Raw genomic sequence first — 21,701 nt, forward strand, 5'->3', positions numbered from 1 at the left:
GATAAGTAACAGTTGCAGACTATTAGCTGAGTGATTTCCTGAGGAGTTCTGAAAGTGACTTCAGTATACAGTTGTGTTTTCCATCTTTTTGGCAGGCAAGCAATGCATTATGCCATAGGAAGTAAATCTGAAAGGAAAATGGGAAATGGTCAAAGTTGTAATTGGATATTAGGAACGGAGAGATTTGCCAATCCAGCAGACCTAAGAAATACAGTATTTATTAATAGCTTTAACATCGCTATTCTTCAATAAATAGACATAAGAAGGGATTTGAAACTTTGCAAAATGTTATTATTCTTTTGGGAACATATTAATTTACAATATTTGTTTCTTTAATGATTGCACTGGTGCACTGATATTTATTTTATATGTATATAAAGGAAAAAAAACCCCAAACAGCTAGATAGAAATGCAAGTTCAATGAAGTTCCTGTAAAATTTCTGTAAAATCCTGTCCTACTCTACACATACGAATATGAATATATTGTTTGATTTAGAACAGATGCTAAGAATTTAAAAGTAACATTTTGATATGGCAGACAATTTTGAATACATGTGGGAACAATCAAATACAGTGTACAAGAAAATAGAGTAGCATATTGTTTTAAGTCATAAGTTATGCCTTGGTAGACACTACAAATACCTTTTTTATGAAGCAGGTGTCACAGTTATCCTTCATTCCAGTTATTTCACTTCGTAAGTTGCAGGCAAGAGACTTTCAGCAAAAGATAGAGGTTCAAAAACTAAACAAATAATTTGTATTCTCATAGCAAAATGGGAAAACGGGGAATTGTTACGAGATTCTTTGAAGTTGGTATTGAATAAATGATTTGACTCTTCTTGTATTATTTTCCAGGTGATATTTTTTCAGCATGTAAATTGTCATTAGAAACCTTGCAATCCAGTTTTTTACTTTTTTTCCCCAAATATTCATTTACAAAATTGCATTAAACTCTTCAAAATATTTTAATTGTCACTTCAATTATTTTGGGTTTGTTCTCTTCAAAACCAGTTTTGAGAAGAATTTTTTCAGGTATGGCTGGCTCTTTGCATAATCACCAGTGAGTCATTTTAGCAGAATTTTTATTATTTTTAATAATATTCTAGTATAAACCTCAATAAGTATTGTAAAATTAAAATATAAATAAATAAGCAAGACTTAATTGTTTATCTTCTTCCATAGCTCCTAGATAGAACTAATCAATGCACCTATGCCATTCTGTAAGTTAATACCAAAACTATAGCATTTTTCTTTATATGTTTTAATTAGATTCGACAGTTTGTATACTCAGGAGAGGAGCGTGCTTCCATCACATCCTTAAATGTCAGTGCAGTTAAACAGGCCTAATGGAGACACAGAGTGCTCTGGTGTCACCGTCTCATCCTTTTACTTACTGACCCCTATCAGAGACTTAAACTGACAGTAGGATTGCACAGAGTTTCTGTACTTTATCCTTGTTCTCTGTTGGGGTTGCTCTTGATGATAAGAGCATTTCTCCAGGACAGGAAGAGATTGTAAGGTTTGATACCAACTGGGCACAGTTAACCCTGCCTTTTATCTGAAGTAAATACTAGACAGACATGAATTGTAGGGAACACAGAGACATTTATAAGGATTTCTTCCTACAAAGTCAACTTTGTATTTAGTTATGTTTAGTTTTCCTTATATTAAGTATGAAAAATAAATAAAAATATTGAGAAATAATAGATATAATATAATGCAATCCAATGCAATATAATGCCATTGTAAGTATTATTTACTAATGGATTTCATTAACTGTAAAATTTGATTACACACATGAAGCCTAGTTTCTATTGTATCATCATCAGCTTCATCATCATCATAGAAGTAACTGACTGAAAAGTTTCTGAGTGATGGCATATATAATGTATACTAGGCATTGGGTATTAAGATGTGTCTATAGTGATTATCTATATATTTATCATAGAGAAATAGCTATATCTTTTTTTAAGGAAAACCATGATAGAAAAAGATAAAAAAATAGATAAAGCAGGAGATACTCTAAGGTGAGGTTTTCAGAAGGACCTGAGGAAGTGAAATGTACAAATCCCAGTGAATTACAACTTGATTTGTAAATATAAAACAATCGGGTGCCTTTCAAAGTTACAGTTTTCCTATGCAGATGTTTACATGTCTATATGGTATTTTTTGTCTATTAAGCTGAGACATAATTATTCTGAAAAATATATGCTAGGGCTATTAGGAATTTTTAAAAGCACAATACAGGCCAGACTAAAAGATGAAAAATTCTGATGAGACAACACATTATTTCTTGGGATCCACAAATTATTCACTACAAAGATTAGCATTAGAGAATCAAAAATCATAGTTTTGAGATGTTCAATATGCTGGTATTCTTTCTTCATAGTATATGCTTAGTTAGGATGCACTGATGGCGTTACTAAGTTGGACAAGATTTAAACAAGCCAGACATGATCAGCAGCCTATGGTCCTTAGAAGTGGCTCTCTACTTGCCTTTAAAGTTTTCCTCTCATCGTGTTCAAACTGTCATTAACACAGTCAGAAGTAAGCACAGCACTTAATTGTGCACACATTGTGTTAAGATGCTGGTCTTTCTGATTGCTCTGTATCACCAAGTTCAAATTCCTTCGGAGAGTACTCCTGTTACTGGACAAAATGCATTAAGCTATGTTCTTTGGAAAAATCTCTGGTTTTCTATATACTACCCAGGAAGCATCCTAACTTACAGTCTTTTGTAGCTGCAGTTACCAGTTTTCACATCATTCTATTTCAGTTAAACCTCCCAAGTTTCAATATAGATACTACAGTTACTAGATATGCTGGATGGTCAAAAAAAGCCTACTTCCTCACTGTACACAAAGATTCTTGTTTTGGGATATAATCAGTGTTTTGGGATAGAATCAACTATCACAGACATATTGCATTCAGTAATATGGTACATTTTTGTATGAGATCAGCCACGTGAGTGGTTGACAAATATGATTTCTTAGACAATAATTTCTAAAAAAACCTATTTAAATAATTTAAAGTGTCTTCCAAAAATGAGAAATTTTCCTTACTTCTAGTTTTCATCCAAACCTGAATTTTGTAGTTATATCACTTATTAGTTAAGTACCAACATTCAGTGGTACCAAAAAAAAAAAAAAAATTGTGTAGCATGTGCATCATAGTTTTTACCCATAAAGAAACCTGTACAGCATTTGTTATACTGTATTGCTTCTCAGAAAGTCTTTTTTTTCCTGTCACAATTTGAAATCAACCTCATTACTCTTACAGTATTGAACTTTATTTCCTGAGCTGATTAGTCTTTTAGGGTTTTCACTTTGTGTTTTGTTAATTTGCTGTATTGCACTGTGGATAATGCAGATGCTTTGGATTTGTGCTATTTAATTTTATGTCTTTGCAAAAATATACAGCATTACTTAAAAGCAGGTTGAGCAAGTAGAGCTACAAATTCTATTTACCTTCAAGGAAGCAAGGCTTTGAATCAGTGAAAATAATACTGCTGTGTGCAGGATGTCACAAATGTTGTGACAAATGTCACAAATGTTTCAGCTACCTACTGCTATCATAAGTTATAATAAATGCACACAGTTGATACTATGGATTCAGTTTGTGTTAAAAGAAATCAGTGTAGCAGCATCCTGTTACTACTCACAGAACAACAGAATGGTTAAGATTGGAAGGGATTGCCTCTTCTCCTGTCACCGGACACCACTGAACAGAGCCTGGCTCTGTCTTCTTTACATCCTCCCTTCAGCTATTAATCATCAGGGCCCAGTCCTATCTTGTTATCACAACCAGAAAACAAAACTGATAAATGCAATCATATGGCCTATGAAAGAGACAAATGACAGAAAAAGCAATCAAGAAAAACAAAGTGTTGAAATGTTCTGGAAAATTTCTTTGCTATTAAAATACTACTGGCTTTAGTTACATTTCTTCTTGTCAAATTTATAGCTTAAAATGAGAAAGCAAAGATGGAAAAGGTCAGTGTTTAACATCATGAAATATATGTCAGAATTTTGACATGACTTTGGATATCACTTGTAAGATTTAAAGTTTTATTTCTTTGACTACTCTGTGCACATGCATAGAAGCAAATTTTGTGTGCCGCTGCAGTGACTTAAAGGGGATAAGAGTGTTGAATTCTGAGCAAAAGATGAGGTTTGTCTCCTAAAGTCACTTTGTAAAAACCATTTCACCAAAACTCTAAGGGCATTCAACTCTGCTTCGAACTGAAACAGAGTTGAATGCATCTGTTGTCTTTTTCTGATGCTGCAAAACTAAGTGTAGCAAAGCAGCTAAAATTATACTTTATTCATCTGTATAATAAATTTACCTATTCTTTAGCCCCAAAAGGTGTAAAAATAATTTAGAACAGAAATTCCATCTTAGAGACTTTTTTGCCTGTATATTTTAATGATTTGTTAAAATGTGATATTCATGTTAGGAATTTATCTAAATTTTTACCTAATAGAGCTCTATACTGTGGTTTTGTTGATCTTTCAATGAGCTTGATGTCAATTTAAGTAGATTTTTAATAACATGTTGACTATTTTCCTTTCAATAGAAGTCATTTTATTAATCTGTATATGTGCCTCTTACTGACATAATTTTTCCCAATTGTGAAAAGTAAAGGTTTAAAAAAAAAAAGCAAGAAAGAATTTCTGATGTTTCCTTGAAGATGATTCTACTTCATGAGTTCGTCTTACAGGTTAAAAATGCTAAATGTTTACAATGATTAATTAATTAATGCATAAATTTTAAACTGGTTTTCATTCAAAATTCAACAGAATTTTGCAAGTCATTTCATACAATATTAAGTGTAATTTATATTCTACAATGATGACTTGTGAATGAAAAAAAGGCGTGACCTTTATCCTTCTCTATACCTCCAAGATATGTCCAGCAGAGCAGAACAACACATCAGAATTATGAAGAAAATAATCAGGTGGTATGACAAGTGTGATGTTGAAACTTTGAACCTTGAACAAAACAAAATACCTTAAACTGAGATTTGCAACCTCAACATTTTTTTTTCCTCAATTAATTTCCCTTAACTGCAGAACACTTGGCATTACTTGAAGTTGGTATCTTTAAATAGTCTTAAGTTATGTCAGAGCATCCTGAGATCACAAGGTTAGCGCATGCTTGAAAGAGAGACCCCCAGTATTGTTTAGAGCAAACTCAAGGCTTGTAGCTTTGGTTGCAATATGAGGCCACATCCCTCTGCACCACAGAGTCTGCCTCTGAGCTGCTGTTGTCAGATACACTGGGAGCAGCACAGGCCTAATGTAAAGAAGGAAATGCCACGTGAGTTTGAGCACACTGTAGTGGAGGTCTGAGGAATATCAGGTATAGGTTTAGGGGGACCATATGTTGGAAACTGAGTTGGATATACAAGGTAATTTCAGCCATGCTGTTTGGATTTTTAGTCTGTTTCGTAATGCTTCTTAGAGATTTTTTGTTGTACTGTGTGTAAAAATTAAGTAAAGAGGCAATGAGGCTAAGAGTCCTTGCTCCATACAGGAACAACAATTATGATGTCACAGAGTCATAGAATCATAGAATGGTTTGGGTTGGAAGGGACCTCAAAGATCATCCAGTTCCAACCCCCCTGCCATGGGCAGGGACACCCTCCACTAGATCAGGTTGCCCAAAGCCCCATCCAACCTGGTCTTAAACACTTCCAGAGAGGGGGCCTCCACAGCCTCTCTGGGCAACCTGTTCCAGTGCCTCACCACTCTAACAGTAAAGAATTTCTTTCTAACATTCAATCTAAATTGACCCTCCTTCAGCTTGAACCCATTACCCCTTGTCCTGTCGCTACACTCCCTGATAAACAGTCCCTCTCCATCTTTCCTGTAGGCCTCTTCAGGTACTGGAAGGCCACAATTAGGTCTCCCCGGAGCCGCCTTTTCTCCAGGCTGAACAACCCCAACTCTCTCAGCCTGTCCTCATAGGAGAGGTGCTCCAGCCCTCTGATCAGCTTCGTGGCCCTCCTCTGGACTCGCTCCAACAGCTCGATGTCTTTCTTGTACTGGGGACCAGTACAGTATTCTATTTGGGAATATAGGAGATGGATGGATGGATGGATAGATAGATAGACAGATAGATATTAGGGAATGGAGAAAAGATATCAGTAGGAGGCATGTTGTGGACATAAGGATGACAAGTAGGAGAATATGGAAGGTAAAGCTATACATCTTTATATAAAGATATATAAAGTAGGATAGGAAGAGAAATGGGGGTTAGATCCTGGTTTGAGAAAGGCATTGCAGTTTTTCACTTTCGGTTATAAGAGAATTACATAATCTAATATATGATTGCCAGAAGTTTAGGCCATCTTTAATTATTCCAGTAATTCTGTCCTGGAATACATGTAACAGTTGAAATTTTTATACAAATTGGTGCCATCCAAAAATAATGTATAAGTAATTGGCAACAGCTGATCATTTTATTACTAAAATAAAAAATATTGCTAGTGTGAAAGATTTATAAGGGGAGTCTTCCTGTTCTAGTTCTGATGGCCAGTGTTCTTCGTAATTTATTGACAAAAAAAAAGTCTGATAGATATATGTGGACAGTTTCTTTTAAACATCACTATTGACATACTTAGCTTATTTTACCTAGCTATAATTTCCTTATAATTTCTTCTCCTATTTTAGACAGGTTTAGATCATTTTAGACAGGTATTCACAGCAGATATTTCTATGAAACTAAAATTTCTTGGGGTTATTGTTTGTTTTGTGGGGGTTTTTTGACGTGATCAACCAAATACAATTCCTTAATGTCAAGTGAAATATGAAGAAAAATAGATACATTGAATTTCTGTGACTCTGGCAGCACCAAGCAGCAGAATCATGCAAGCATTCATTGCCCACCATTTGTTAAAGTTGAATGTGCCATTATCAACAACTTACTTTGCATCTAGCAGAAAGATACCTTATCTTCATGATAACTAATTTTTTTGTCTATCTTTATGGAAATGGAGAAATTAGTGTGGTGTTTGGATATTAAAAATAATATCATGGTCAAGGTTACCAGGGACCAGTACTGCTTGCCAGTAAGAGGGGGCTCTTGCTCTTGCATAAACTGTAAAATTAGTAGATGGTCCATCATACTATTGAATATCAATGTTTTATTGTAATCCATTTTGGGAGGAAGCAAGAGAATGGGTCAGGGAAAAGGAAACATTACTGAGAGTGGTGTTTCCTGTCACTTGCTGTGAAAGAAGCAAAACTGCTGATCTCAAACGTTTGAAATGATGAGCTGGATTCTGAAAAGAACCTCTGATTTTAATTAATAATCATGGCAATTTAAAACCTAGTATATGGTAAGTTTCATTTGCTTCTCTATTTGGAAACTTAACATGCAGATCTTGCACATTTTTCCTTGCAGCCACATGATTGTGATAGTAGCAGTAAAATGGTGAAAGTTAGTAACCCTGAAGCTCTGTAGTTCCTATCTTCCTTTTAAGGATGATTATATATTAAAATCTACTTACCTGGCCTCGTTTTTTAACTCTTTCTAATATTACTTCTTTTTTCAAGGAATATGTCACAGTTATTGTACCTGTCTGGGAAGGTTCTTCTACTTTATCTTCAAGGAAAAGCCATTCATTCAAAAATATTAGCTATTATGAAATAGGTATGAGGGAGAAAATACAAGAGAATGACAGATGGCTATTAATCAAATTGTGGCAGAGTTACAAAAATATAAGGTACTTTTACAGGATGGATGGCAAGGAAAGTACTAGATTTGCTAGAGGATGTGGTCCTTGATTATGGGAAACTTATGCCAGTATTAACTATCTAAGAGAGAGGCTTCCCCTAATATACTACATGAAATGTCCCAGTATCTTAGACCTAACAATCTGTCGTATATTTTCATTGTATGATCCAGGAAAGAAAATTATTTAAGGAACAAATAGCCAAAAGTTTGAAAACCTATGATGTTATTAAATTGAGAAATGCAAATCTGATTCTGTACACTAGTTTGCTATTATAGTTGTCTGGACACATGTGCTGAATCAGGTGATTTGCCTCATCCAATTTTGTGTATAATGCCGAACATAGACCAGAGCTGGATCATTGAAGTTGTTAATTGAATTACCTTCTGGATGAGACAGATGATGTATTAGTCTGTTCTTGAATCTGTTCTTGGACATTATACCTAATAAGGATATCTAAATGCTAGAGACAGTTTTCAGGTCAGAGTTTACTTCTCTGACATAGAATTCCTATGCAGGTTATCCAGAACCACTTCTCCTAATTGGAGTGCTGACCTGTCAGTTTCTTTCTTGCTTGGGAAAATTAATAGCTTGAGTTTAGCTGAGGCTGGTTCCATAATATTAAGTACTCCAAAACGCTTATAGAATGCTACTCTCATAGAATAGTTTTGTTTAATTTTATACCTTTGTGATATAGTCCTTTTTCCTTCTAGGCATCTTTTTCATTTGGATTGCCTCATCTCTCCAAAATAATACTCCATCTTTCACCATTCAAGCTTATAACAGTACTTAAGAACTTTTATGTATCCTGGGCTGCATAAAAAGAAGTGTGACCAGCAGGTCGAGGAAGGAGATTCTCCCCCTCACCTTTTGTGAGACCCTGTGTGGAGTACTGCATCCAGCTCTGGGGTCTCCAACATAAGAAAAGCACAGACTTCTTAGAGTAGCTCCAGAGGAGGGCCACGAAGCTGATCAGAGGGCTGGAGCACCTCTCCTGTGAGGACAGGCTGAGAGAGTTGGGGTTGTTCAGCCTGGGGAAGAGAAGGCTCCGGGGAGACCTATTTGTGGCCTTCCAGTACCTGAAGGGGCCTACAAGAAATCTGGAGAGGACTGTTTACAAGGGCATGTAGTGATAGGACAAGGGGCAATGTTTTTAAACTAAAGAGGGTAGATTTAGGTTAGATATAAGGAAAAAAGTCTTCACTGTGAGGATGGTGAAGTACTGGAACAGGTTGCCCAGAGAGGTTGTGGATGCCCCATCCCTGGAAGTGTTCAAGGCCAGGTTGGATGGGGCTTTGGGCAACCTGGTCTAGTGGAGGGTGTCCCTGCCTATGGCAGGGGGGTTGGAACTGGATGATCTTTAAGGTCCCTTCCAACCCAAACCATTCTGTGATTCTATGATTTATGGTGTGCTTTTACTTATATGAACAAGTAGCTTTTGTAATTTTTTGCAGGGTTTTTTTTTTTCCTTTCAGTGCGGTGCCATAAGGTTCAGATACAATAAATATCATCAGGGTTGCTTTTTTAAAAAATTGAGTGTATTCAAGCTCCTAGTTCTGTATTTAGCTACTTCCAAGTCCAGTATGTTGTCTTAACTGGTAGTACTTTATGTACAAAAGCCTAAAAAGAACAGTTCATTACACCCTGAATTGATTTTTTGTCAGGCGTAAATTAATCTTGAGTTACATAAAAGCTAAGCAGAGCATGTTTTTTTTTAATTTTTTAATGGTTTTAACTTTCTCACTGATCTTCATGGCAGCTTTTTTTCTTTTTATACAGTACATATATTGCATTTAAGTATCCTTAACATATGTTAACATGTGAGAAGGTCCACCTTCCCATTTCTACTTGCTTATACTTCATTTTCAGCTGATAGAATTTTTTTTATAAATGTTCTGTTTATTAACTTAATTTGTTTCTTAGTTATTCTAGAAAACTGGAGTGATCAGATTTTGTAGACATATAAAATAGTCATCCTTATGTTTTCAAAGCCTTGGGTTTAAGGTTTGTTATTTTTTCATGCTCTATTTTATATTAAACATGTTGTGTGTTTCTGTGATAAATGCTAATTCTGTAACCATTTAAGCATAATATGCTACAGTTAGTGATGAAGAACATACAAAAAAACCAAAATCTCTTAATAGACCAGTTATTTCCTTCCAACTAATTTTTTTTTTAAATGAGAAATATAAATTATCTTTTATTTGTACTGTAAAAAAATATTTCCGGAGTTATTTTTTTGGTGTGAAACATTACTCTGGGTATCTTAATCTATTCCTGATGAGGAAATCAAAAATTATCTGGCTTAAGATAATTTGTCCGAATCAAGCCAGTCCTCTTTTTTTTGCTATGTTTGAGCTTTCAACTGCTGGCGAAACAGTGGCAAAGCCTTTTTTCCCAGAGTTCTTGAGAGGGAAAATGTGAAGCTCTTTTTGTTTAGGACATTTAGCTCTTTTTGCTTTATGTTTGGCAGTTGTTGATTTTGGAATATATCTTTGTGTGATGGACTTTTAGTCCTGTTTGTGGTTTATGATGTTAAAACTGTCTGTTAGGATCTGTATTCATGTGTAGATGGCAGTCTATAACTCACCTGTTCTTTTAAAATATTAATAAACAGATACTATAGGCATCCAAAATCTACCTTTAGAAGAGAGAGCAGTCTGAACTGAAAGTCCCTATTCTGTTTGTATATGCAGTATATAAGTGTACACTACTTTTTCACTTGTAAGACTTTTTAAATAGGGTGAGGGTTTTCCACATGTGTACTTAAATCAACAGGGAGCATCCATCTATATGGTGTTACTTAGGAAGAAAAGTTAGTCAGGTTCAGACAGAACATCTTTCTATCTTCCACATTAATGCCAGTGTTCATTAATGGAGTGAACTTATTCTGAGAAATCGTGCATTGGAAGACAGTGCTTATCTAAAATTTTTCTGAAATAGCCACATTTTGTGCCTCATGAACACTCTGATGAGATTTCTGATCCATATACTGAACACATTAGGTGCAAAAACTGTCTGCCAGGCAGAAGTCATTTCCTGCAGATTTCCTTCAAGTGGCTCCCACCACTGACTTCATTTCAAGAGGAAAAGCCAAGGTTCTGTCTCTTGGTATTCTGAGATTCCTGACCATACTTAACCATAAAACAGGAATATGCAGTCTGCTTGTTTCTTCATAGAGCTCCACTAGTGTGCCGTGTCAGATCCTGAAGACTCTTTGATAGTCCATTCTTTGCATTAAGATGTTTAGATGATGAAATATGTTTTTTTAAAAGGTCTATGAAAATCAAGGAGCACTAGAATTACTGGTTAAAACATTTGGAAAAGAAAGATGAGCTCCTGTATCTGGTAAATAAATTCATAGGAAGACATACTTCAGTTGTTCGGATGAAACCGCTTGCCTTCTGACAAAAATAAGGGCTCAATAGTTATTAAAAAAATGCCGCTGGCATTGAGCAATGCATCAGCCTTGATCTGTGCTTTAAAACTTCTACTGATAACAGTTCTCTTTGGTCAAAGCCTGTATGTATGCATGCAGCAGCAGCATAATGTCACCAGAAAGTTACGCTTTTTGACAAACACAGAAAGTTGAAAATGTGCACTTCAGAAACAAGTAGTTTCAAACCATTCCTGAAGCTAAATTTTACTACCTCATTAAATGTGCTCAGTTCTGGTCTCTCATAGACCTATTAGCAATTTTCTAGCCTAAAGTTAAACTATTTGTGAGAAGACTAGAATACAATTTCTGGAGATACATCTAGAAACATATAAGAGCTATTTAACAAAATAAAAATATATACGTATATGTTTTAAATATTAAAAAGAGATACCATGACACTAGCTATAATTGATAATTCTGGTTTTGAATTAAAGTGCTAGAGAGGTTCCTTGACTTTCAGTAATATAAAGAATATTTTCTTAATACTTTTAATATAATTAAATTTTTTAAAAATTACAAATAAATATTGGGCATGTGGTGGGTTGAACCTGGCTGGAGGCCAGGTGCCCATCAGAGCTGCTCTATCACTCCCCTCATTCACTAGACAGGGAGAAAAAGTACAACGAAAAAAACCCAAACTTATGGGTCGAGATAAGGACAGGGAGAGATCACTCACTAATTATCGTCACGAGCAGAACAGACTGAACTTAGAGAGAAAATTCATCTTATTTATTACCAAGCAAAACAGAGTAGAGGAATGTGAAATAAAAAACAAATCTTAAAACACCTCCCCCCACCCCTCCCATCTTCCCAGGCTCAACTTCACTCCCGGCTTCAACCTCCGCCCCCCTCAGCGGCACAGGGGGACGGGGAGTGGGGGTTACAGTCAGTTCATCACACGGTGTTTCTGCTGCTTCTTCATCCTCAGGGGGAGGACTCCTCTCATCGTTCCCCTGCTCCAACATGGCGTCCCTCTCCCATGGGCTACAGTCCTTCACGAACTTCTCCAATGTGAGTCCCCACGGGCTACAGTCCTTCATGAACTTCTCCAGCGTGGGTCCCTTCCACAGGGTGCAGACCTTCAGGAGCAAACTGCTCCAGCGTGGGTCCCCCACGGGGTCACACATCCTGCCAGCAAACCTGCTCTGGCGTGGGCTCCTCTCTCCACAGGGCCACAGGTCCTGCCAGGAGCTTGCTCCAGCGCTGGCTTCCCACGGGGTCACAGCCTCCTTCAGGTGCCTCCACCTGCTCTGGCGTGGGGTCCTCCACGGGCTGCAGGTGGAATCGCTACACCCCCTCATCCTCCCTCCATGGGCTGCAGGTGGACAGCCTGCTTCACCATGGTCTTCACCACGGGCTGCAGGGGAATCTTGCTCCGGCGCCTGGAGCACCTCCTGCCCCTCCTTCTGCACTGACCTTGGTGTCTGCAGATGTTCTTACATCTTCTCACTCCTCTCTCTGGCTGCAAAAGCTCTCCCTAAGTGTTTTTTCCCTTCTTAAATATGTTATCACAGAGACGCTGATGGGCTTGGCCTTGGCCAGCGGTGGGTCCATCTTGGAGCCGGCTGGCATTGGCTCTGTCAGACACAGGGGAAGCTTCTAGCAGCTTCTCACAGAAGCCACCCCTGTAGCCCCTCCCACTACCAAAACCTTGCCACGCAAACCCAGTACAGGCAAAAAATATGATTTACTCAAGACAAAAGTAGAAGCGTAGGGAAAGAGCTACTCTCTCTGATTTTCTAGAGAGCGTTAAACTGTTCCTGCTATCGAGGGAAACAGTGAGTAGAACAGATAATTCTTGTCACTATTGGCATTATGATCTGAAAATCACGGTTAGTTTGCAAACCAGCAATTTCCTCTGAGTCAAAATCAGTGTTTGGCTACATGTTTAACATAACCATTTATAGGCAGGTTTGTAAGGAAGATGCAGTATCTTTTTGCTTTTCTGTAGCTTGATGATTTCATGAGGAAGTGGTATAAAGATTATCGTAGATAGGGTAGTGATACACACAATATTTTTTCTGAAGTAGGTAGAATACGTTGAGACATTTCTGGTATTATTTTATTATTTTTTAATAAGTTTATTCATACAACTAACCATCTCTCTAGAAATATTTCGTAAAGTATATTTCCAGTGACAAATGGGATAAGTCCTTACACATCTATGAGAATTTGGAGAGTGAATGTAATTTCTCCGTAGCAAAAGAAGACACTATAAAGTCAGCAAATGGACAAATTACATATATAAATTTTCATAAGTCATCTCCCTTTGTCATACAAGGGTCTGGCTGAAGAGTTTCTTATCCTCAGGGAGAAATGTTCTTTTGTCATTTCTGAGATAACATCTTTCAAGGACCTGATGTTTCCTAATGCTAAATAATTAGCAGGTATTCTCTTCCTGGGAATTTGAGCTGAAACAGTTTCAGGAGAGGAGACAGCTACCAAAATAAAGGTTCAAGAAACTCAAGGTCGAATACTGATATTTTTATGGTCTGTAATAAATTAATACAGCAATCAACTGAAATTTCTATGTGAACATGAATGCTTGGATAGGGGTATATGGCTTATTTTACTAAAACAGTTAATATATTTGGGTATTACTTCCTTTTTCCAGATGCTCCAACATTTGTGTCAAATCAAACCATGTATTACTCTTGGGAAGGCAATCCCATCAATATAAGCTGTGAAGTGCTAGCAAATCCATCTGCCTCAGTTCAGTGGAGAAGAGGAAAATTAGTTTTACCGATAAAAAATACAACACATCTGAAGACCTACAGTACAGGGAGAAAGCTGATTCTAGAGGTAAGACTTAAAATGGAAATCAGTGTGGTGATATTAATTAATTTCTTCCTTAGTTTGGCACCATTGCAGGTACTATACAGTGCATTTAAGGATAAGACTTATAATTTAATAAGTAAACCTCTTTTTTGAAAAAAAAAAAAAAAAAGCAAAACCCAACAACTAACTATTTATGAACTGATTTATCTCCACATTCCTTGTGAGCAGTTAGAAAATAAACCTCATTTGCATGGCTGATGCTCAGTTTTCAATCTGCAGTGAACAAAAATGTAATTTGCATTTATTGCAAGTAAATAAATACATAAATAAATATAAAACTAACCCATCAGGTTAATACTAAAAATTAAAGTGACTACCTGATAGGTGCTTGGTATATACAAAAAGATTTGTGTGGCTTCAGTCAAGAACAAAACAGAATGGTAAAGTGATAATAAACTGCAATTGGCTTTTATAATAACTGTTTCCTCATGGAGGCATTGGAAAAATAAAAACTGAGCTCCCTTCTGTTATCTGAAAGTAAGAATGTAAGAGCAAAAAACTGAGAAAGGCAGAAGACAAAGAGTGGACTCAAATTATCTGTTTACTTTATTAACTTGACTAAACAGTGAATGACTCAGCGGTAGTGTATAGCAAATCATGGTCCTTACTCATTTCACAGCAAAGTGTAACCAGTGTCTCCAGCCCTGGTCTCACCTGTTAGAGGGACAAAGTACTGTCATCCTCCACAGTTGTGGAAGAAGTTATTTTTCTCCATTTCTGTCTAGTATCAAGCTTATGTCTGAGCATAAGCTTCTCAGTTGCCATGGGAGAAAAGATCAAGAAGGCATAGAGCTAATCAGAGTGGAGGACCTACTTCAGATCCCAAGGAAGAGGTGTACAGGGCACTGAAAAAGAACTGGTTTTTTCCTAGAGTCCGAACAAGTAACCTTGTTTCTTGTAGTAGAGGATATATATTTAGAGACACAGTCTTACTTTTGTTTGAAGGTCATCTTTAGGGGTATTTTTGTTTTAAATAAAGCTTGACAATACAAAATATGCTTTATAGTCTGTGTAAAATATTATTCTTTTATCATCTATAGGAATCAGCAATTTTTAGACCTTTCAATATTTCAGTCAAAATATCAGTTTGTACAAATAGTGTCTGTGAAAAAAATGTGAAGTTTATTAGATATTTTTCTTGTTTTAAATTGAAATTGTAAAGATGAACAATGTCACCATTTTTCATTATTTGATTTCTTCATTTGAATTTGAGAAGGGGGAGTTACCATGAAAAAGGGTGTATTTTGATCTGTATTTGGAGAATTTACTAGATAGGGTGAGGTAAGAATGCATCTGCATATTGGTTAAGGAGAACATATTTGCATAATATTTACAAATTGTACTTATTTTAAAGATTGCTCCTACATCTGACAGTGATTTTGGACGGTATAACTGTACAGCCACAAACAGAATAGGAACAAGGTATCAGGAATATACACTTGGTCAAGCTGGTAAGTTAAACAGTTGTTTCCTTTTCTTTAAATATTTTTTCTATTTTAATCAAAATTAAGTTCAGACACACTTTTCTCTGTTTATTCCAATGGCATATTTGCTGTTAATTTTAATTCTCTAGAAGTCACATTGCAATATAAGTAAAATAAACCAGTTCTCTCAGAATACGAAACTTCTTTGGATTTAATTTTAAGGCCTTCTGAAATTTAAAAAAAAAAAAATGGAATTAGTCTTAACTTTTTTCCTTTGCCCTTACTACAGCCTACATTTATAACTGTATTTTCATTACTTCAGTGGAGAGACATATGGTTTGCAGGCAGTAAAAATAAGAAAGAATTAGGAAAGTCTTTTTTCCTTTTCCTCCCTGGTATTTTCTAGACAAACCAAGAATGACAAAAGACTGAAATACTTCAGCAAAGAATTTTTATCTTCATTTCAGTTATTTAAAACCAGAATTTGACCCAGAGTGCTAGATTGAATTAATTTAACCTCTGAGATGTTCTACAACCAATTGTTACAAAAATTCTGAAAATTTTAGGTCCATCTGTGGTTCTTTAGGCAAATATAAAAATATGACTTTATGTTTCTTCTTTGGCAGAAATAACTATTAACTGAGAGTAAATGAGAGCTTTGTAGCATTTATTTCAATTGTATTTTCTTGCTTGTTCAGCAAGCTTTGAGGTCTCCCAACATTTGGATCTACATACGTATATGATGCAAATTGTTCCAGCTTTAATGACATCTATGAAGTTATAATGCAGTTTACAGTACCGAAGGTACAGCCATACTGAAAGCTATACACCCCTTGTGATACGTTGTTATAGACCATTTTCATCATGTAACTTTCAGGTGATACCATACTGCCAGACTGGCTGATACATATTAAAGGAGACAGGTAGAAATAAGGTCTTGTATATTTATTTTTTTTAGGTAGGAGTTGTATATTTTTAATGATCTTGAATGTTTCAGCTGTAACATTTGGTTATTTTTTTTTAAATAAGAAAATAAACTCTTTGGAGCCCTACTAGGAGGACTGTTGGAAATGAATGGCTGAAATGAGCACATCTAGTCGTAGGGAGGCTCTCTTACCCAGCCTGGTGTTTTAATTTTTATAGTTTTGCTCAACAGGGTAACTATTTTCTTTTGGTGTCTCAGGAGTTATAAAAACCGGTTGTTTATTAAGAAATTTCTAAAAAAGTTATACACAGCACTGAAAGTTTTTTCCTATTACCTCTAAAGGATGGATTACTAGCACACATTTTTACCATCAATACTATACTGTTGTCTTTTGGTTTGGAACAGTGGTCAAAAGACCTGAACCTTCTAAAACAGGAAAATGTCTGTTTTTATTGAGAAAACAGCAGATTTCTATGTGGCACAATTTTGCATCATCCAGAAGCTCCATTCCCCTTCCTTTTACAATTTTTTTTTAGTATTAGCTGTGTTGCAAATCTGATCTTCCTTTGACAGCTACATGCGACTAATGAGAAATATATTACCTCTTCCTTTTGAATATAACCATCCTTTATCCCAGCTAAGTTGTAATTTCATACAATGTATTCTTTACTTTCCACCTTACAAAACTCTCCCCAACATAAGGACTCACACAATCTAATTCAAACCTAAAATAATTTTATTTTTGGTGAAAACAAATTCCAGAAGAGAACAGTTTGTAGAATCTTCAGTCATGTTGGTGATCATTTACCTGGTTGATCCCTTTTATTTCAATGGAATTACTTGAACAATTGAGTTTCTATAATAGGGCTAAAATTATGACTGTAGCAGCTCATCAGTACTACCTGTGGCATTAAATATGGAAAGTGAATAGTCCCTGTGATGTTCAAAATTGAAGTAGTAATAGAAAAGCTCTAAACTTTAAGGAAAAACAAAATTAATTTCTCTACCAACCAATTTTCTATACCAATCTCAAGACTTGTAGGAAGTTAGCATATTACTTTTGCCTTCCTTTAATTTAGGAAGTAGATTTAGCCCTCTCAGAATCTCAGTATTTTCTACATACTCATGACTGGCATAGGATTTGCAGACTTGTGTTAAATTCGTCAAACAAAAGGACTGCACATAATCCTCTGATTTTAGTCAGTTACATCTATTTCTCTTCAGTAGCATGCTTTCTCTTTGGGCCAACACGGGCATCTGATGCTTCGACAGCAGCACTGGTTCTGTCGGTCCTGCTGGGCTAGGTGCTACATTTGTCTCTGGAGTATTATCTCTAACATTTACATGTAAGGCTTCACTGGAAGGAGAAGCAGTAGAAGTACAATGTGAAAGCTGCTAGAATAATTTCTCAGTTTCTCTCAAAACCAGAAGACTTGCCACTAGAAGTCTTTCTTAAAGCTGTGAACATAAACAATAGGAAAGGGAAGGAAAAATCCCACTTGCATCACTCTCGTATCTTACCTCTCAGGACAGAAAAAGATGAGAAAATAGAACAATTATGCCAGTGAAAACAGAGGAACTCAGGTTATGGTTATTGCTGTGCACTCTTTTTTCATATAAATGTATAGACATATCACAGCATCTCAGCAGATATATCTGCTGATTTAGATTTGCAAAACAGTATCCCATCACACTGCATGATACTGCATGATTATTTTAGCTACGTATTTCTCTTCTCGTTTATAAATAATTAATTTAATACAAAGTAATTTTCATTATTAATTGAAAAGGAACATGATATTTTGATTATGCATTGTATTTCAGCAAATTCTCACATGAGAGCCCTGGAAATGCAAGTGAGAGCAAATAACTCCATACAAGCTATAATCCTGTTTTGACTTTTTAATACACCTATATTAGAGATGTTACTGATGCCAGTTTTTCAAACAGCTTACTATTCTCTAATTTTGCAAGTTTGCATAACATTTTTCAGTTAACTCTTCAGAAAACTTAATGAACACTTAAAAAAATATGTATTTGAGTTATAAACATAAAAAAGTAAATCAGGGTATATCTAGTAAATAGGTAACGAATAAGGAATTATGGGAAGTTATGTAAAGCATGAGCTCTATAGGGACATTCTATATAATGTTATGAAATGCAGAAAATAGAACAAACTCAAATTTTGTAGTAACAATAATGAATAGGTGTCCTTAACATAAGCCATTTGTAGTGCAGTATTTATGTGGGGCTGAAAACACTGGGTTTGGGGGTGTCAGGGCTCTATTATGCTAGGCACTACTTACACTACTGTAATAATATTCAGTATACTGAAAGATTGACATTTTTAGCATTTGCATCTAAATAGATTTTTGGGGAAAAAACAGCAAATAACAAATGTAGTTCACTGTTACAAGTTTTGCACTTAAACTAGCATCAGCTGGAAGTGAAAAACAACCAGGGAGACGGAGGGTAAAACCATCACAATAATTACAGGTATAAAATGTCAAATGCAGCTTTCTTCTTAGTTTCACTACCTCTGTTGCTTTGTTTTGATAGATTAGGAAGCCCTAATGATTGATATTTTCCATATAAAAGCCTATATTTTTTTTTCATGCATTTCAATAAAGCTTGCATTTGCTTCTGGCTTTGACTGTAAATACTAATGCTGGGGTATGGCATACTTTCACAAAGGCTCTGTCAGCAAAAAAAAAAAACCTATTTCTAGTTGAGAGACAGTATTAAGCAAAGTATGCTGCTAGAGTAAATTTTACATATAATGATAATTTTACTGAATTGTTTTCTCTTAAAATTCTGCAGGAATGACTTGTTGCTTCATGTTTTGTTCCAGTTTTCTGCTTTGCTGGTTTTCAGCAGAATCAAACTACCCTTTTTTTAATTTACTACTAGTTAAAAAGTGTCACAATGTCATTATCTTTATTTCTGTTGTCCTCCTTAAGAAATCAGACTTATTGATGATAGAAAAAGATTTCTTTCACAATTTAAATGCAGTTTGCAACCATACCATTTTGTATGACAGGAAAACTATACCTGTTCATTCAAATTATACAGAGCTACTGGATTAGCCTGAATTCCAGACACTTTCATTTAAACCTTTCAAAACAATTGAAGAACTGCACAGCCTATTTAAGATTTCACACAGAAAGGTGCTGGCCGTTACTGGTAAATGCTGAGAACTTCAGCGCTTTTTGAAAGCTTCATCAGATGTGCTCACCACCTGACCTATGGTGATCAACTCTTAAAAATACCACTTGGTTGACATCCTCCTTTTTCATTGCTTAAGCATTTAAATTGCTGTGTGAGTAACATGTAGAATGTGAAAAGAACCACAGTCTTTTTCATTTCTTGCCGCTGCAAATTAATTGCTTAAGGTCACAACCACAACTTTTATTTTAGAAGTCTACTTATACTCTGTTTTTTCTCTACAACAGGCTTAGCCATTTGCAAGCCAGGTGAGCTTGGCAGATTGTCTCAATGACTTTCAGAGCCTGAGGTGAACGCAGATATTCCTAGATTTGACCAGATCTAGTTTAGTCATAGTTTATGTGAAATAGCAGTCTGCAGGGAGATGATACTAACTAGCAAAGCATTTTTCCTTTTTGTTGAGATCTCAGTGTCATTATTTCAAATGTTTTTGTATAGATAAATAGAAAATTGTATGGCCATCAGTGTTCTAGGACTATGTCATTGGAATCAATAATTCATTAGCTAAAATGGTAAGTGTTAAGGTTGTGACACAGAGTTAAACTGAATTTTTCAAGTGATTTTTCCTTTAAATATTAATGTGTATTTTGCACATAGCAGTGTACAGCTGGACTGAATCCAAAGCCCCTAGAAAGTAAACCCTGATTGACCTCTAAGGCTCTCATGGCCCTACTCATCCTAGACTTCCCTTTCCTCTTCATTCTTCTATTGTGGGATGGCAAAGAGCTTAAAAGTTCAGATAAATAGTCTGATTCACCTTTTTGCCTCAGTCTCTCTTTCAGTCTTTGCACCCAGAAGGATACTTTCATTTTTGATGAAAGCTGAGATTCTGATGTCACCTGGAACTGCAGCTCAGCACAAAGACAGTGACTAAGTGTTAACAGGATCAGCTGCTGGCAGAAACCATACTAAGAGGCAGTGAACATAGTTTACAAACTAGCTACATCATATAACTCTGATGATGAATTTCAAACTTGTCTTGCCAAATCATCTCTATTATATGTATCGCACAGTATACTATAGAACATCAGGGATTTTACAGCATTTAGAGGTGGTGACATATAACAATATTTAAGAAATTAGAGATGCTATATCTGTATCCTTTCTACAGCAATATTACAGGGGATTAAAAAGCAAAATTAAAATATGTTCTATGATGTCATTAGATATTGAGAATTCCCATGCCACTTAATTAAATGTACTTTAAGCATCCTGTATACACAGAAAGTCAGTGAAGATGGGGAATAATGACATCAAAAGCAAATTAAGATATGGGAAAGACAATAACTGAGCTTCACAGAAATTACATTCTGTAACCTGTTTTATGGGATCAAGACATGCTCAAAATATGATAAGGTTGATAACTGACAAGGACTGCAACATCAAATTTAACAGTTTACTAATCTGGATTTTTGGTGCGGACACTTTGGTGCTGGTTAATGGATGTTACTCCTTTTTTCTCCAAATATTTGTGTTTTCATACAGGCAAAATAAAATAAAAGAAGTAGGACTTAATTTTCCCTGGAGAATATTGTAATAAAAAAGATAGTCATGTTTTCTTCCAAGACAGTGTTATGGGATCTTACTGGTTTTTTTGGTTTGGTTTGGTTTGGGTTTTTTTAAGGATTGTTAGGTTGCTTTCTCTGTATAACTTTTCTCTTGCTGCTGCTAAAATCACATTTACCTTCACAAAAATATGGGCAGATCTAAAATCTAGTGCTCTGTCCTGAAACTTGCCATTCACATCTTTAGCAGTATCGGCTAAATCATTTTTACTAAAAACCCAAACAGCAACATATTTTCAATAAGTATATGTGTGAAACTATCAACATGCCTGCAGTGTTTTGCTGTGTGTGCATGTATCTTGTTCTCATTTATTATTTATGTATTTATTTGACAGCTGTGGTCCTGTTTCCTAATTAATCCCTTATTTTTCCAGAACTCCCAGTGATTTGGTAAAATAAATCTATTGCAGTTTTCCCCAAGCAATGACATCAAGGCAAGACTGACACCTGTAGATTTAATATTGAATTTTTTCTCCATTCTAAGGATGTACAAGCATGAACCATTTCATGGAGATCTTTGACTCCAAAGGTCTACTGCTGAGCCCCA

The 21,701-nt window shown here is 35.7% G+C and overlaps 1 protein-coding gene across 1 annotated transcript in view; it reads left to right on the top strand.

Annotated features, from left to right (window-relative positions):
- Window positions 1-21,701, top strand: part of NCAM2 (neural cell adhesion molecule 2) — a 326,924-nt gene that overhangs the window by 229,043 nt on the left and 76,180 nt on the right. Inside the window, exons 10-11 of the mRNA XM_075769966.1 lie at window positions 13,792-13,979; window positions 15,370-15,466. Coding sequence (XP_075626081.1) covers window positions 13,792-13,979; window positions 15,370-15,466 — 285 coding nt within the window. The remainder of the gene's footprint in view (window positions 1-13,791; window positions 13,980-15,369; window positions 15,467-21,701) is intronic.

The sequence above is a fragment of the Balearica regulorum genome, chromosome 1 (assembly GCF_011004875.1).
Source record: "Balearica regulorum gibbericeps isolate bBalReg1 chromosome 1, bBalReg1.pri, whole genome shotgun sequence".
Taxonomy (NCBI): domain Eukaryota; kingdom Metazoa; phylum Chordata; class Aves; order Gruiformes; family Gruidae; genus Balearica; species Balearica regulorum.